We start from the raw sequence: 18983 nt of genomic DNA, 5'->3' as shown, positions 1-18983 counted from the left end.
TTTGCACACCATTCTTTGTAAATCCTAGAAATGGTTGTGCGTGAAAATCCCAGTAACTGAGCAGATTGTGAAATACTCAGACCGGCCCGTCTGGCACCAACAACCATGCCACGCTCAAAATTGCTTAAATCACCTTTCTTTCCCATTCTGACATTCAGTTTGTAGTTCAGGAGATTGTCTTGACCAGGACCACACCCCTAAATGCATTGAAGCAACTGCCATGTGATTGGTTGATTAGATAATTGCATTAACGAGAAATTGAACAGGTGTTCCTAATAATCCTTTAGGTGAGTGTATATACACGTATATTATTCAGCATCGACACCCTTTCTGCTTTTTATATATTGCTTTTTTATTGTGAATAGTCAAGCTGAACATTTTTGTTGAACACCAGCGCTGTGTTTGTCAAACAACGTAACCTTGAGACAGATTTATTATCCGATCCCACAATTCGTTGAGTCACATGACCAGGCGCAAAAAAGACGGGAAAAAATGAATCATAGAATCGGTTTTAGAATCGATTCATTACAACGGACAGTTCGAAAGAATCGAATCAGTTAATTGAGCCTAACTTCCCATCACTAATATTTACGTTGAAACAATGTTGTCAACATAAAAACAGGATTTCAGCTGTTATTCAACGTTGTGACAATGTCGGAAAAACAGTAAGTAACTGGCAGCACGGTTGCCAGCAAGTTATACTGTTAAATTAACAGTGTCTTGCTGTTGTTGAAATTTACAGTTTGTTGCTGTTTTCGAAAATACAGCATGAAGCTGTTATTTTCTACATTAACAGTACATTGCTGTCAAAAGAATTAATAGTTAATTAATGTTATTTTTTTTCTGTATGTTATACTGAGAAATGGACTGCTAATAAAAAAGGTGAAATTATTTTCCTAGATATTTCATTGATTTGCTAAAAAAACATGCTTTAGTACAATGCACAAACATTAAAAATGTAACACAATGCAGTGTAACTTCAAAACTTGCTTTAGTATACCTTTGAAAAACAAAAGCCACTTTTAATCACAAGATATTACTAAAATTAGTGGCTGTAGCACAGCAAGTGGAATGACTAAACAAACTTAAGCTTCAGAATTAAATTTTAACTCAATAAACACAACATTCATATAACATTAGAACAAACTAAATGACTCAGAGAACTGAGTGAATAAGAATGACTGAATTACTGAATTATTAGTGAATATAAATTAAAGAAAAAATTCAATGTAGAATGAAGTCAAAATGTAGGTATTCAAGAATGAACACCTGAAAAAAATTGTGCGATTAACACACTAAAAGAATGTTTTTGTCATGAGTGAAGAGTATGTGTAAGGTGTGTGTGTGTGGTATATCAGTGAATGAGTGGGTTCACTTATATGAAATCCCACTCGAAGTCCATTAGCTTCTTAAGTAGACTGGCAACCCGAGTGTTGACTGTTTTCTTCTTGTGGGTGACCTTCCCTGTCCGCTTTGATAGGACGTTTCCACCCTTGGTGCCTTTTTCAGGGTTTATACCAATGAAGCGCCTGAAAAACAAATGCGTACATTCAGAATTAGTGTGGGTAAAAGTTTACATAACAAGAATGTGAAGAGAAATTAATCTATGAATTTAAGCATCTAACCTCTGAATGAATTCCAATGTGCATGCAGCTTCCACTTGGTACTCCACATTGAAATTGTAGATAATCGAAAACACAGCTGCAAGACCAGACAGAAAACTTGGCTGGATGCTCTCACAAATTACTTGCCCCTCAAAACTGATCATCCATTTATTAATGTAGCTTCCTGGTTTTTCACCTAAAACATTCCCAAGAAAAAGCAGTCAGCAGTCACATAAAATATTAATTTTCTACTGCCAGAAACTAAAATCATTGTTCTTTTATCATAACGAATGCATTTCAAAATGTTGATTGTGGACAACATGAAGTCAACATGTGTATATATTGTGTATTGTGAAACTGTTGCTGCAATTGTTATGATTTAACTCAATATTTTTGCTCAATATACTGTAGATGAAGGGTTACAAAATTAAAATTTAATAATGCATTAAAATTTAGTAAGTACCTTCCCACCTTCAAAGAAAAATTGAATCTATTTTTAATATTCTTTCATTATTGTTCATCCATTAAAAGTCAAGTCAAAACCATGGTAAATGGAAACTCAAACATGCTAGCCTGACAGACAAGAACGAACTTCATTGGTTCTCACATGTCATCTAAGCATGTTTCAGCTTTTTTGCTCTACAGGTATGTATGATGAATGTTTATACATGAATGAACAAAATTAAATCAATACATTTACAACAACTTTATGAACGTTTTGAAGCATTAAAGTTTTTTTTTTGGACTTTCATTTGATGAACAAAAATGATGAAAGAATTTTAATAATATAATCATTTGTTTTCCGAAGATGAATGAAGTCTGAAAGGCTTGGAATGGCATTAGTGTGGGTAAAAGATGACAGAATATTTATTTTGTGTATTTTTGTATATTGCTTTGTACAAAATAATTTACCATGTTTGCTGAAATACAGAAAAAAAACACCCTTAGTGGCTTATGTAAAAAATGTTTTATACATACCAAGGAGAATCAGTCGAGGAGTTGCAGGTAGTTCAAGTGTTCTTTCTACATCAGCTGCAGTTGAAGATGCCTAAGACACAGTTACAATAATGAGGACATAGAGGCAAAATACACTAATAATAATGCCTTGTATGCATTAAATTTTTTTATTAACAATAATACCCATTATAGAAAAAAAAAAAACTTACATTTGCAAAAAGGATCAGCCCTTCCTGAGTCTCAGAGAAGTGAGCCATGAGAAGTTGGATGACGCAGAGGGAAAGCTCGAGGTCTGGCCGCAGAGAAATGACTGCCCTGACATCTGCATTGGAGGGTTTGTTGCTGAAAAACTCCATAATGGCTCTTCCACACTCTTCCATGGCAAGCTCAAGTGCACGCATAACTTTGATATCAGTAAGAAGCTCAAAATGAGCATGAAGCCCTTTTTGAGTGAAAAGGTATGGCCACTGCTGTTTTAAATCAGCGATGGTGGGTGCTGGTAATATGTTTATTTGCTGCCGCTGGAGGCAAAAGGTTGTTTCCATAAGTTGCTTAACTTCTGCTTTTTCAACCCCATTTATTCCATCTCGATGGTATATCGCTGACGTTTCTGCTCTATGGTTTCGTCTGTCTCCTCTGGTGGGAGATCAGGCTGAAATCTGGTGCAGCCATATGTATCAGTAGGCCCTCTCTTCAGTCCATCACTAGACGAACGGTGTTGGCGAAAGCTGGTGGTGCGGTTAAGATTTTCAATTCGGTTTTTAATTTGAATTAACAGTGAGGTATAACCATTTCCTAATACCTGACCATTGTCACGGAGATCGGCAAAACTTTGAGGATACTGGCGGATGATGTTTCGACAAACTGTGACACATTGTCCGCGTGTTGGGTATAGCTCATATTTCCTCATCTCATCTGCCAAAACTCTGACCATTTGTCGCCTTGCTGCTGGTGAAGGTCTCTTGCCATCAGCCAGTGCTGAACGAATGTCCATAGGCATTGCAGTCCAAGGAATCTGAAATGTCTCTGGCCATGTTTTTTTGATTTGGGAGGATGGACCGCAGTTTTCGGAGCTGCTAGATTCTTGATTTGAGAGTCCACTTGATGCACTGGAGCAAGGAAGGACTGAAGGAGAGCTGACTTGTGGTGTGGGGGAAGGAAGAATTTGTAGGTCCAAAGAGACCATCTCTGTCTCTGAAATAGGAAAAGCAGAGGCAACTTTAAAAAAAAAAAAAAAAAACTCTAAGTTTCTCTACGGTCACCTCTAAGGCCTGTAAATAATATGAGATGAATTATGAGATTAAGCAAGTTTTAATTTATCATTCAAAAAATATATAATAAAATATTGGTCCCCTCAAAGGGCTGTAAATAAAACATTAATGACTGGAAATATCTGTATCCTGTAAAGGCCTGTAAAAAATATGAGATTAACCATAGGAGATTAACCAAGTTTTGTTTTACAATAATAATAATAATAATAATAATAATAATAATAATAATAATAATAATAAAATAAAACACTGGTCACCTTGAAGGCCTGTAAATCAAACATTAAGTGATTGGAAATATCTGTAACTTGCAGGTCACGTGCTAAATTGAGCACAATGTACATTTACAACTATTTACAACTATCAGTGTGCATTAGCACAAAGACAATTGGTAAATATGCAGGAAGTCCTGGAAATTATCAATTACACTTGTAAAACAGTGCAAGTTAGAAATAAGTTTCCTGTACTTATAAGAAGCTTTAAAGGAGTAGTTTACTGCCAAAACAAAAATTTACAGATAATGTACTCACCTCATTGTCATCCAAGCTGTTCATGCCTTTCTTTCTTCAGTCATAGATAAATTATGTTTTTTGAGGAAAACATTTCAGGAATTATCTCCAATTAGTGGACTTCAATGGTGCCCCCGAGTTTGAACGTTCAAAATGCAGTTTCAATGCAGCTTCAAAGGGATCTATACGATCTCAGCAAAGGAATAAGGGTCTTATCTAGTAAACGATCTGGCATTTTCTAAAATAAATAAATAAAATAAAATAAATGTGTATATACTTTTTAACCTCAAATGCTCATTATGTCTAGCTCTGCAATGCGCGTGCATACTCTGTGTAATCCGGATCAATACAGTAGCATGTCAAAAATCTAATTTTAACTTCCAAATTCGCTGTTTTACCTTTTTTTGTAAAGGGCATTTGAACTTCCTTGCATGTTCACTTTGTAAACACTGGGTCAGTACTTCTGCAGTGATGTTGGATGAAGAAAATGAGATGAAAGTTTTTCGACATACCCAACTGTATTGACCCGGATTATACAGAGTATGCATGCACATTGCAGAGCTAGACAAGACAAGCATTTGAAGTTAAAGGGTATATACATTTTTATTTTGATTTTTTTTGTAAATGACAGATCGTTTTACAAGATAAGACCTTCTACCTCGGCTGGGATCATTTAGAGTCCTTTGAAGCTGCATTTAAACTGCATTTTGGATGGTCAAACTCGCGGACACCACTCAAGCTATATGGAGACAATTCCTCAAAAAACATACTTTCTTTATGAATGAGGAAAGAAAGACATGAACATCTTGACAATGGTTGAGTACGTTACCTGTAATTTTTTTGTTCTGGAAGTGAACTACTTCGCTGTTCTGGAAGGGAACTATGTATTACCTTTTTTAAATGCTTCCAGAAGCTTCCGTAGTTGAATGGCCGGTAGTAGGTCAGCAATATCTTCTTGAGTCACATATTTCAGGTCTTGTGTAGATTCCAGACCGGAGTTTAATAGCTTGTCTATCAATGCCTGTAGAGTGTCTTTGGAAATTGTTGGCAAAATTCTGAGGATGATCTTCATTCACAATGCTCATTGCCCTACAAAGAGGGAAAAGAATGGTGAAGAACAATTATTGCCATGTCATGAATTGCATACTGAGGTAGAGGGTAATAATCCAGTAGGTCCTCCTGGTTCACACAGTAGTAACAGCTCTTGATTGGTGTGATGCAGTGAACACCTACATCATGTAGACACAAAGCCTTATACTTTTCAGTAACGAAGTAGACTGCAGAGTTTTTATGATTAAGTATCATAATAATCTTACCAACTTCAAGCCCATCCTCATCTTTACTGATAACAACAAACATGCTTTTTTTGTATTTGGTTCCTTTTACAGTCGCTTCATGACTAATCAAAGTACTTTCAGGTCCAAAATCATAATTCCCATCACTGTAGTCACATGGAAAAAACTCAGTTGCCTTTTCTACTACAATTGATGGTGGGAAGAGTTTTCCAGCGCTGAGATATGCTTGTAAAAGCTGGTTTCTTTCTACAAGGCTTGAGCACACATTCTTAAAGTTACGCAGTTTTCTTGTGCACCGTTTAAAGTATGTGTGCTTGCTTTCAAACCTCATAGTCCACAAGCGAATAAGTGGACCAAACTGAATGATGAGCTCTGGATAGTGGCTCAAGTAATGATGCTTAGGTTTAAGCCGATGATGAGGAAAGGCTTGTTTTCTGGAATGCAAGTATTCCTCAATAAGGACCCTTAAATAGCCTATCTGGTCAGCAGAAATTGCTGGTGCACAAATCAATGCCACAATTTCTCTTAGTTGTAACACCAATTGCCATATCTCATTGTCAGCAGGAGAAGTAATTTTCTCTCCGATCAACACTGGTAACAGTCTCAGTAGGCACCAGTTCTGCACAGCATGGCCACTCAGTCTATCACTTCCTGGTCTCACCACACAAGGTTTGTCCTTTGCATCATTACCTAAATATCGAGACTGATCAATTATCCGATTTAATTCAGTGTAAGTGAACTGTTTGTCAACAGTGACAAGATGATTGATACACAATGCAAGATCAGAGGCAACAACGCCTTCAAACAAATCATGCCCAAGACACGGAAGCAACCCAGGTTGACAGACATGAAACATAGACAGGCTGTTGAATAAGGAGTCAAATTTAATACCTCCGCTATGAACAGAATGCTCCTCGAGGTTCTGAACATGCTCTTTGTATGACTCTGGTGTCCGAGTGTTGGCTTTGGACAAAGGATCTGCCTGAAACACATCTTTTTCAATTTCACAATATCGACAGAAGTACCTATTGCCACTGAAATTTTCAAGAAAACCTCCGATGTTGTGTGAACCGAGGTTGTCTCCTGCAATGGCTCGCAAGATTCCTCTGCATACCTGTCCATCAGGTAGCACTATGCCATTAGTCTCAAGGTCTTGAAGGTCTTTCATCAAGCCTCCCATGACCAATTCCTGACCAAAATACTTGAAATCTTGTTCTCTACACAGAAAAACCAGTTGCATTTGGTCAATACTTGACCGGTTGTATGGCAATAGGTCTGCAAGTGTGAGATACATGGCTAGTATTTTGTGTTTTTTCTTTTCTGACCCCAAGGGATTCACAACTTCAAATGAATCTTGATAAAGTATCAAGCCTAAAGATGACCTTTCTGTCTGAGCCAAATTTTTTGTGGTGTTTTCACCATCCCACAGATCTTCAAAAATATCCTTCAACTGGATACGGCTGTGTACTTCTCTGTACTGATTCCAAACCGACTCACAACGAAAAAGGGCCTCAATTGTCTGTTTTACAGGGACGTACTGTAAAAAACGCTCTTTGCCAGCTTCATTATGTCCTAGACAAATGGGAATGGGTTCAACATAATTAAAACTGTTCTTGAACACGGTTTTCCTGCGCTGATCTGTTTTTAGTGTGTGGCTATTACATGCTCGTAAGAGATCATCTGCTTTCAGACTGTCCATGACATCATTAATGGAAGCCTCTGGAACCCCAAGTGCAACCAATTTCTCATTTAGTTTAAAGAGTAGATGTGACTGGTTGACATCATAAACTGACTGCATGTCTTCAATGATAGTCTGAATGACTGACGATGGAAGCAATAACTTAGCCTGTAATTTCAGGTAAAAGAGAGCCAGATTCTTTAAAAACAATGTCTCATTGATATTTTCTGGACTAACCTCTAAATTCTCACTATTTCCAACTACACCAGTATACTGTATATACAGCGCCCTCCACAATTATTGGCACCCCATGTAAAGATTTGTAAAATCTTTTGGTGAAGCAGCTTTCATGTCACACGGAAAATTGAGAAAAATCCAACCTTTCATTAACATAAATTTATTCCAAGGAAAAAATCCTTCATCAATAAATAATTATCTTCAACAAAAACACACGTGCCACGATTACATAAGAAAATTACAAACGAGAGGAGGCCATTCGATCCATCAAGCTCGTTTGGGGAGAACTTAACTAATAGCTCACAGTTGTTAAAATCTCATCTAGCTCTGATTTAAAGGAACCCAGGGTTTTAGCTTGCGTTACACTAGTAGGGAGACTATTTAAATACTCCAACTACACGCTGTGTAAAGAACTGCTTCCTCAAATTTATTTTAAAATGTTCTCCCGCTAATTTCCACTTATGGCGTAAACTCATTTACTATATCAATTTCATTTAATCAATTATAAGCAGCGCCGCCGGTAACACTTTATTACTTCTTCCATAGGAGTTACTAAAGAACAAGAACAGTATAAACAAGCCTGTTATTCCAAAAGGGAAAAAATGGCAAAAATCATTGAGAACAGTAGCCTGTAAGTTCCTGTTAGTCCAAAAAAAAAAAAGCACTGTTCATTTGATGAGTAATGAACTAGTAGTTATAAATAATCCATAGTTAGTACATAATTCCCAATGAGATCAGCAATACTCAATAGTTCCTAATGAAGTAATAGCGAACTACTATAATAATTAGTTCACTATTACCTATTGAGTAATTAAGCATAATTCCTTAGTAGTTAATAGTACCGATTTAGGTGTTAATGAAGCACTACTCCTTTGTTGCTGCTTACTTCTTGCATATTTACCTGTTAACGACGGAACAGTATTATAAAGTGTTACCGCGCCGCCCCTCCCTACACGCAGAACACGCGCTGTGCGTAGGGCCCCACGATCCAGGGGGGGGGGGCATTTTCCACAAGGGGACACATTCTCTGCAAATGCGCAAACGATGTGCATCGCTGCCGTGAGGCGCTCGTAGAGCACCAAGTCAGCCCAAGGCAGGAGAGAAAAAAAAGAGACGAGTAATCTTACATGACACACGTTGCCGCAGTGATTGACAGCACGCAGCATCTGACCAATCAGCGGTCAAATACGCCGACAGGCAGTTCCATGCAGGTAGAGAGATGGCCTCCAAATGGCAATACGAATTGGGAGCAAGAGAAAGAAAAAGGAGGATCGTGCTTCACTTGAATGTGGGTATGTTGTTGAAATAAAAAAGAAACATTTTGTGGCACAAACACCCTAACTGCTACCCTGCTAATCATGAGACAGAAGAGAGGATAATTCTGTCTAGATGTTGACCGGAGATTAACCCTCCGGGGACGACGCGTATCTTTCTCGTGTATTTCCGTTTATATCTGAAATCTTCATGTAGAATCATGAAAAAACGCTGGCTAAATCCGTAATCTGTCTTCTTTTCAAAACTTCCATTGTCGGAAGTATTTAAAGTTTTTAAAATTAGGTTAAATCGGCAAAAAAGTAAACCATGTCATCGTTGATGGTTTTACCTGCATCGGGGGCGTATAGTACTGCCCAGACGTGAAGATCGCTATTCGCATTTTAAATAGAATTGAAATCGAATTCGCATGGTAATCTAATGAACAACGCAACGGTGAAACGCGATCCAGATACATCCCCATCAGCGCCATGAAAGGGAGGGTGTAGCCAGGTGTAAATGGTTCATGCTTACACATAAGAGCTCCTAAGTATTCAATCTTAATAATCTGCTTGTATGATAGATTTCTTGTCATAACAGGGTCAATGCTGAAAAACCTAAATGGCGTTTCGTCATTTTGTAATGGGGGGGGGGGGGCTCAAGATAAAATTCTGCTTAGGGCCCCAATTTGGCCAGGGGCGGCCCTGATTGTAAGGCCCTTACTATCCTGCAAATTAGTGATTTCAGCTTTTAGAGCTCTTTTGGAGTTAAAATATTGAAAGAAACTTTTATTGTCATCCTTAGCCTCCAATGCAATTTTTCTTTCTACATTCCTATTAGAGAGTCTAATGTTGTTTAACTCAACCTGTAAGCTTAGATACTCCTGCTTATTTTTTAAATCATTAGTTAATTTCCATTTGTGGAAATACAGACCACAAAGGGTAGGCCTTTTACACTGCCCACTTTTAATATTTATTGGGGCTTTCTGTCTCTCCCCACCTATATTCTTAACTAACCTCCCTGCCCACCCAGTCCCTAGTCTAAACATTCCTCAACTACTCTACACATATGGCTCCCCAATACACTGGGTGTCCTCTGGCTCAGATGCAACCCATTCAGCTTGAACAGGTCCCACCTGTTCCAGAAGGTCTTCCAGTGCCCCATAAACCTAAACCCCTCTTTCCTACACCACCATTTTAGCCACACATTTAATCCCCTTATCTCAGATAACTTAGCCTGGCTTGCATGTGGCACGGGAAGTATTCCAGAGAATACCACTGTGGATGTTCTGCTTCTGATTACTGGCACCCCTGGAAATTATAGTGAACACAATGTAACTGAAGCATGTTTCCCTTGTGAATTATACATTGAGTGGAGTGAATAGGAACCTTCAAGCTGCAATCCATTACTTCCTGGTTAACAGGGATACGAACATGAGTTCATGATGTTTGGCGTAAAAAGAAAGATGGCTATAATGAAATTAACCTTATCACAAATGCAAAATATGGTGGAGGTTCTGTGATGTTGTGGGGCTCTTTTTCCTCCAAAGGCCCTGGAAACCTTATTAGGGTACATGGCATTATGAACTCCATGAAATACCAGGACATTTTAAATCAAAATTTGCCTGCCTCTGCCAGGAAACAAAAACTGGGTTGTCACTGGATCTTCCAGCAGGACAGTGATCCTAAGCACATGTCCAAATCAACGCAAAAATGGTTATCTGACCGCAGAATCAAGCTTCTGCCATGGCTATCTCAGTCCCCTGACCTGAACCCCATTGAAAACCTGTGGCTTGAGCTGAAGAGGAGAGTGCACAAGAGATGGCTTAGGACTCTGATCTGGAGAGATTCTGTAAAGAGGAATGGACTCAGATGCCCTGCTTGGTATTCTCCAACCTTATAAAATGTTATAGGAGAAGACTCAGTGCCGTTATACTGGCAAAGGGAGGTTGTACAAAGTATTAAAAGCAGTGGTGCCAATAATCGTGGCACATGTGTTTTTGTTGAAAATAATTATTTCTTGATGAAGGATTTGTTTTTCTTCAATAAATTCATATTAATGAAAGGTTGGATTTTTCTCAGTTTTTCAGTGTGACATGAAGCTGCTTCACCAAAAGGTGAATTTTTTTCTAAGCCTTTTTACAAATCTTTACAAGGGGTGCCAATGATTGTGGAAGGCGCTGTGTGTGTGTATGTGTGTGTGTGTGTATATATATATATATATATATATATATATATATATATATAAACAATGTATTATTAATATATATATATATAAGGTTATTTTGTTTAATGTGTATAATTGCACAAAATCTGTTTATTTTGAATTTATTAATTTGCTATCACAACACTTTGAGTGTGTTTCATAGAATATTGACTGAACGCAGATAAACTGGTTACAAATACTATTTAACGACAAGTATTTAGATTACAAATGAAGCTTTGAAGAAAATACTGTAAAATGCTTTATTTTTATAAATATGCTATTGCATAATTAAAATGCTGAATTCTTGTGGTGATAACGGTATAATATAAATCCATATCGTGTCGGACAATCACACTGGTAATGACTATAACACTGGTGTACCGCCCACCCCTAATCAAAACATCATTCTATATTCAAACAGCTTGTGCTGAATAGAGCTGGCATCCCATCAAAAGTGTACCCCAGTCTCACAGGGCACATAAAAAGAAACACAAAGTCATACACTACAGAACATTTAGAGTGAACTCACACTAGGTCCAATTGCCTTGTACCAGCACGACTGTCCCCCTTCCTTACTCCCCTGAGGTCTGCATTTATATTGCATTTGAAGTTCCAGAACCTGACCACGTTTCTGTCATCCCCATGTGACTTACTGTGTTGAAGAAAGCATAGGAAGAAAAGCAATATCACGCAGTATTATGGAGTTCCTGATTAATGTCCTTATTTTGTGGCTTATTTGGAATTTTCTGGGCATGATGACACACAGGCCTCATAGATATTTTGAGTATACAACATAGTGCATCCCGTACCTTCAGTTGCTGAACCTACAGTTTTTTTTAAGTTTGTCACAGCACTGTTAAGTCGACCTTCGGTATCCAGGAGCACGAAGATAGTCCCTTATTTTACCAAATACCAGAGTTTTTGTGTTGCACCCAGTTGTTTTTGGATACTCTTACCAGCTCAATTTTCAACACTACACATCTGCAATAGACCAAAGTGATCCCTTTGCCACCATGTTTGCTAAATGAACAGTCCCATCATTGACGTCATGTCTGAGTTCTATGCTTGGGCACAGTTAGCAATCACACTAGATGTGTACCGTGCCCAAGTCCAACTGAAACATGCCCAGACCCAGCTCTTTGAAAAGGCCTGGGCACTGTTCACTGTACAGTGCCTGGGCACAGCACGGAGCAATCACACTAGTCAAATGAAGTGGACTTTAGGAGTCAAACGTGCTTGGGCACGATATGGATCGCCTAGTGTGAGAATCCCCACAGAGAGAGCAATTAGCCTAAATGTAGGTCTTTGGATAGCAGAAGGAAATCAGAGTACCTAGAAGAAACCTGCACAACACAGAACATGCAAAGTCTACAAACACAAGGTCGAATTCACATCCCTAGCCCCAGAAGTGTGAAACAACAGTATGAGCCACTGAGCCACCATCCCACCAAAAAATATGGAAAAGGTAGGACACAAGATACAAATGTTTTAACAACTAGTAATGTTTCACATCAGCTTAAAAGGATTTATTAAAGTTACACTGTATTTGTATATAAACAGGTCACAGATTGCAAAAATGAAAAAAAAAAAAACATTATAATTGTACAATTTTTTTAAGTGTGGAATGGCAGCATATTATTAGTGGCCTTCAACCAGCACCAACTTCTAAATAATCTCTAAGTGAAACATTCATTCATTTTTCCATACAAACTTGCCCTATATATTTAAAATAAAGTTTACAGAAAAGTTTAGAGATTACAGGTTAAAATTAAATCTTAAACAAGAGCAGGGTTTCATAAAGACATCTGACACTGAGAACAAAAAGCAACATATTCAGAATAAATGTCTCAGTGGAGTGTGGTATAGACACCTTCATTGCAAGGGTTCCTTCTTGACATTCTCCTATAAACATGCAATGCATTTAGAAGACTTATTGTTGCATTATACTCAGCAATTTTCATGTCAATAATCACACCAAAATGCTAATCACCATTCACCATAGGCAACTGCATGGCTAAAATATGATTTATTTTAGCAGTGTTGTTCAACACACTAAGACCAAAATTTGTAGATTACTTGTGTAATCCTTTAATACCTCGTCTGAAATCTGGCAAAATTAAGTTTTTAACATCAGTTTAATGCAATGACTGAAACACAAGGAAATGCTCAAATATCGAAGTACAATATCTACTGTGAGAACAAAGCAATGAAAAGAGAAAAATATGTGAGAACAAAGCAATGAAAAGAGAAAAATATGTGAGAACAAAGCAATGAAAAGAGAAAAATATGTGCAAAAGGTCAACTCACACGATGTTTGAGGTAAGAGAGGTAAGTGTCCCATCCCAGAGTGATTGTATTTACATACAGGACACGGTACTTTGGTGGAAGGAAGTAAAAGTTGATCATCTGCGCTGGAGGCCAAACGCACCAATCAGCCTTGATTTGAGAAACACATATGCACAAAAAACCAACATCATTTTAACTGGTTTTTAATATGAATCACACAAAAATTAGCATTCCACCTTCAGGAATTCAAAGTCAACAGCTATTACAATTAGAATGTACCATTTACCTTGTAGAACTCCCAAAATTTTCGTCTGAATTCGTCCCAGCTGTCACTCAATGTATGACCTTCCATCATTCCCATACCTAAAAAAACAATAAGCAAGAAGCACAGGATTTTACTTCACAGGAATACTCTACTTCAACAGTTGGTATAACACTGGACACTCAAGCTAAGCAGCAAGCTGAAATCTTTGGCAAGACATGGATGATACATGATACTTCGAATCACAACTTGTAAATCCATCCGTCCATTTGATGAAACCGATTATCCTGCTAATGGTTGCGGGGGGTCTGGAGCCTATCCCAGAGGGCACAAGGCGGGGAACAACCCAGGATGGGGCACCAACCCATCACCGGGCACACTCACACTATTTGCTCGTTCACTCTCTCTCTCTCTCTCTCTCACACACACACACACACACACACACACACCTACGGGCAATTTCGTAACTTCAATTAGCCTCAGCATGTTTTTGGACTGTGGGGGGAGACCAGATCACCAGGAAGAAACCCCCACGACAATATGGGGAGAACATGCAAGCTCCACATAAATGACTTGAACCCAGATCCCATAGGTGTATAGTGACAGTGCTAACCACTGCACCACCGTGCTGCCCCAATATGTAAATCAAAGTAAAGAAATGGAAAAATTACTAAGATTACACATTTCACGTTAAACAAAAGTGACTTGACAGTGATAACTAAGAATTACTGTTTTGTAAACCTAATACTGACCAAAATTCTCATTTAACTGCAGATGTGTTAATATTGTTATTACTGATGTCGTCAGGTCAGGTTGGGGAACATGCACTGATACAGTGCACTGCTGCACCCACAACATGATGAAACACCTCGGGATCCTGATCAGCAACCCCCCAGGCCAACATGCGGTCCAGTCCCACCCTCCGGAAATAGCCGTCTATCTGCTGCAGCCAGGTGTTACGTGGGCATCCCTTTGGCTAGGTGCAGCTGTTTGGGTCCTCAGCAAACAGGATCCTGTGAGCCGGATCACCCTCAGGGAATCACGCCACATGGCCATAGTGCTATAACTGACGCTCCCTCACAATGCGGGTACTGTGCCTCATTCGGGAACTCCCCGAGCAACCACTCCTTCGACACTAAGTCAAATCAGTGGTGCCCAAGGTTTCTTCAAAGAGACACAGTACCAAAGGAGTCCAGTGTTTGTCTCGGGTCACTGGATAATGTCCATGTCTCTCAGCCATACAGCGAGAAATGGAGCACCAGGACCTTAAAGACTTGGACCTTCATCCTCTTACAGAATTATTGGAAGTGCCACACACCCCTTTCTAGCAGCCTCATTCCCTGCACGCTATTCCAATCTATCTACCGACTTCATATGAAGATTCACCAGCGACATGAATGTCACTGCTAAAGTAGGTCAACCTCTCAATGCGGCCAACATTCTCTCCAGACACACTGGTGATGGCTGTGTTCAAGAGATCATTAATGGCTTGGAGCTATCCAGGACATTCGCAAGCCCAGACACTCCTGGGACTCCACAGATTCCATGAAGATCACAGCATCATAGGAAGTCAGGATCAGTGAATCTTTCTTCACCAATAGATGCCCCACAGCTGCTGGACCCCATGGCCCTGCCCAACACCCAGTCCATGCAAGCACTGAACAGAGCAGAAGCAAGAACACACCCCCTGACAAACCCTAGAATCAACTGGGAAAAATGCAGAGGTTCTGCCTCCACTCTGCACAGCACACACAGTACCAGTGTACAGGCTGGCCATGACATCTATGAACTTTGTGGGGTTCCTGCAAAGTCTCAGAATGCTAAATCAGAGCTAGATAAGATTTTAACAACTCTGAGCTGTTAAGTTCTCCCCAAAAGAGCTTGATGGGCCGAATGGCCCCCTCTCGTTTGTAAATTTCTTATGTTCTTATGTCCCACAGGGCAGCTCAATCAACTGAGTTTCAGAACACTTTACAAAAATTGTCAAATGCTACAAAGAAACTCTGCCTATATTCGTGTTTGCTCTCAGTAAGAACCCTCAGTGCCATGAAGTCGATGGTAGACTTCTTAGGTGTAGAATCAGACTGATCTGGTTGCTGGTACCCGAGCAAGTGATCACAGATCTTATTAAGGATGACCCTAGCAAGGACCTTGCTCGGCACTGAGGGCAGTGTTATCCCCCTGTAGATGCCGCAACCTAGGTGATCACCCTTCCCTTTCCAGGTAGGGACAACAAGTGCCATTTTCCAATCAGCTGGGCTAGCAATTATCTCCAAAATGGAAGAAAAGATTTCTTGCAATACCAGAAGGACAGCGTTTCCACAGCCTGAAGGAGGTCACCCTGGATACCACAGATCCCTGCAATCTTCCTTACCCTCAGCTGGTTTACCAACTGTGTAATCTCAGTGACACTGGGTGGTTCACAGCTAATTGGAGGATCAGCCTCTGAAGAATTGTGGACCCAAAGACGTCCAGCAACCTGGCTGGAGGATCAGCTTTAAACAGCTGCTCAAAGTAGCTACTTAGTGGGTCACAACTGGGCTGTCATCCGTAATAACCCCTCCATCACTTTCCCTGACTGCGACTCTCCGGGAAACAGATTCAGATGTGTGTAATGCTTCGATTCCTCTGTAAGCAAGAAGTGGGTCGCTAGACCATGTGTGACTTGCTCACAGATCCCTCTAACAAATGCCTCCTTATCTGCCTTTTGAACCCCTGCAGCTGTCCTTCTCAGTTCCCAGTACAGACCAAAGTTGCCATCAAGTCGTGCGCTGTGGCTCCTCATGATAATATCCAGGGTGCCCTGCGAGATGAAACACCTCCTTCTGGAAGGGCAGATGTCATAGCAATAAAATAATACATATATAATTACAATACTAACTAATACATTTTTAAAAAGTCTGTCCATCCATCCAACCACTGAGCCTATCCCAGACAGGACAGGGTACAAGGCTGGAGTATACCCTAGATGGGACACCAGGCTATAACATAGTACATATACCCACACAATCATACACTGTTGGCAATTAGAGATGCTAATCAGACAGATGGCAAGTCTTTGGACTACAGGAGGAAAATGTGAGACACAGGGAGAAAAACATGCAAAATGCACACATAGAAAGTGGAGGTGGGACTCAAACCCCATCCCTGCAGGAGGCAGGCAGAAGTGTTACCTACTGCGCTACCAAGCCATCTATTTTAAAAAAACAAAAAGTAGCTTTTTAAAATGACTAATAAACTGATTTTTTTTTTACTGGAATACATACCCCACACAAGATATTCCTTACACAAATACTTCTTCACTTGAATCAATTGACCTTGCCCCCTGTTCGGTAGCTGAAATCAGTTGGCTTTAGACAACATGGTAGATAGTGAAGTTATGTGCGCAGGCAAGATTGGGAAATAGCATATCACGCATAGGCTACTCCATACAATAACAACCTCTTACCTAAGAAGTACCACACTCCCAAGGTTGGTGATGCAACCAGCTGATCGATTAAAACTTTCTTTCCTACAGTTTGCAGGCTCCTGACTGTATACCTCTTGTCCAGAAAAAGGTACCAGTAATGTAAAAGTGGTCCCATGGAGCAGCCAATAGCAAACATGCGTCCTATAGAGAAAAAAAAATACTGGTAACTTTTTAAAATACACTGCAGACAAATAACATTTTCTTTCTGCCATCATAAAAAACTAGGTGAAATTTTTAAATAAATAAATATTAAAGTTCTAACACTTGGGCTCTTACTTGTGGTCAGTTCCACGTTTTAAATGAACGGTAGGATAAACCGTACTGCACTTTCAAATATCCCCACTGACACATTTTAAATGATCATAATTAAGCAGGCTACCTTTCGATATTTCTCAGCGTGTGTCACGTTTAATTTATTTTATCAATTGATATATTTTGTATATTCCACTTCGTCATCTCTCACCAAAGATCGACACATCACAAATATGACATGGAAGAGGGGGGGGAGTGTAAGAAAGCCGGATAACATTATTACATTATATGTATTACACAGTGAAAAATACATTCATTTCGAATAACGCTCTAATTAAAAATACTTGCCGGTACGAAACCAATCCTGCATCTTGTCCGGATCCCTCCTCCTCTCCCTTACTTGCTGGATAAGGTCACCTACGGCGAGCATACCACCTCCACTGACTGTGTTCGTGAACAGGAGAAACTTCCCCTTCAACAGGGGTTTTGAATAGCCACAAATGCGGACGAGAAATTCTTTGCTCGACCGAGAAACCATCATTCATCTTCCTACTTGCGCCTACCAGAAACAGCGTGTTAAAGGTCAGCGTACCGTGTAACTGACAGCTTATTAGTATATATGGCAAATTCAGCACCAAGGATCGATCCGTTTCGAAGACTCTCGAGACTTCCGGTTTTCAGGCGGGGTTTACGACGCAGTTTCGCAACATCAGTCATGTGACTGTAGTGTCTTTTTTCCAGAGGAAGCAAAAAAAACTTACTATGTATGTGTTTGTGACGTTCCTGGTTTGAACGAGTAGTTTGGCGATTGTCAACATTTGAAATATATTAGTGTTACAGGTGAGGCACATATACTGTAGTTGTAACCTACACACTAAATCTACGTACTATCAGCTCGCATTATCATTATGGGTCTTTTCCTTTCCAAGAGCTGTTTTAAAGAACGGCTCGTTGTTCTTTTTTCTTTTTCTTAGGGGACCGGGGTTTATCAGCGAAATAATCACAGGGACAAAGATATATGGATCAGATTCAGAATAAAACATTCCACCAATAATTTCATTTCATGTGTGGACTAAGTTTAGCGGCACTAATTTCTCGTATTTCGAGGGACTTAATGTTAATGATCTATATTGTAAACATACAATGTGACGCATATATTCCTCTGTTTCTGTTGTGAATTTACTACCTTGAATGTATACCCTAGCTCTGTATGAAAAATGTTATGTAAATAGTTACCCTGCCTTGAATGCAATTCATGCAACACAAAACTTTATATTATTTATTACAAAACTTTTTGGCACAATAAAATAACTTTTGTAGTGAACTTTTATGCAAAACATTATATTAGTGCAAGTCGGACAGATGATTATTTGAAAGCTTTCAATGTTGTATTTATGAACAGCAAGCAACAAATCCTCCTCGTTCTGCATTTAAGAAACCCTAACGTGACAATGTCTACAGATTGAGTTATACTTCTGCGTTGAGCCTACGCCATAACCTATAGGCCTATGCCGCTATTGGTGTGGCTGTGCAGGGGCAGAGCCCTTGCCACCCCCAGTGCCACCCCGCTGGAAATGCTAAACATTAAAATATACCAATGATGAAATCGGGCAAAGATTTGAGCGGAAAACTTTAATTTCCGGGTGCCCCTGAACGCATCCCAACGCAGCAGTACCCTGTGCGTGCTGCTTACTGACATGTCATTGGCTG

At 39.5% G+C, this 18983-nt stretch overlaps 1 protein-coding gene across 2 annotated transcripts; it reads right to left on the bottom strand.

The window, feature by feature from the left end:
- Positions 1–325: 325 nt before the first annotated feature.
- Positions 326–17989, bottom strand: mpv17l2 (MPV17 mitochondrial inner membrane protein like 2). Of its 2 annotated transcripts, XM_023792122.2 has the most exons (9): positions 17622–17989; positions 17001–17162; positions 13577–13653; positions 13312–13440; positions 5230–5427; positions 2771–3755; positions 2583–2652; positions 1626–1800; positions 326–1529 (listed from the first exon to the last, which is right to left on the bottom strand). In XM_023792122.2, the coding sequence occupies exons 1-5, from the start codon at positions 17812–17814 to the stop codon at positions 5407–5409; spliced, it is 582 nt and encodes a 193-aa protein (XP_023647890.1). In that variant the 5' UTR covers positions 17815–17989; the 3' UTR covers positions 326–1529; positions 1626–1800; positions 2583–2652; positions 2771–3755; positions 5230–5406. The 2 variants fall into 2 exon arrangements, with proteins under 2 accessions (XP_023647890.1, XP_023647889.1); XM_023792121.2 differs by lacking the exons at positions 326–1529; positions 1626–1800; positions 2583–2652; positions 2771–3755; positions 5230–5427 and adding an exon at positions 12504–12906 and having other exon boundaries at positions 17622–17987.
- Positions 17990–18983: the final 994 nt, after the last annotated feature.

The sequence above is a fragment of the Paramormyrops kingsleyae genome, chromosome 21, assembly GCF_048594095.1.
Source record: "Paramormyrops kingsleyae isolate MSU_618 chromosome 21, PKINGS_0.4, whole genome shotgun sequence".
Lineage (NCBI taxonomy): Eukaryota > Metazoa > Chordata > Actinopteri > Osteoglossiformes > Mormyridae > Paramormyrops > Paramormyrops kingsleyae.
This window is presented reverse-complemented; position numbering and strand designations above follow the sequence as displayed.

Excerpts from the sequence above, each read along its gene's own strand:
- mpv17l2 (XM_023792121.2), bottom strand. The coding sequence starts at position 17,814 with ATGATGGTTTCTCGGTCGAGCAAAGAATTTCTCGTCCGCATTTGTGGC. Across the intron at positions 13,654-17,000 it reads GGGAGTGTGGTACTTCTTAG|GTATGGGAATGATGGAAGGT; the intron begins GTAAGAGGTTGT and ends TTGTTTTTTTAG. Across the intron at positions 12,907-13,311 it reads TCTCTTACCTCAAACATCGT|GAGAATGTCAAGAAGGAACC; the intron begins GTGAGTTGACCT and ends GCATGTTTATAG.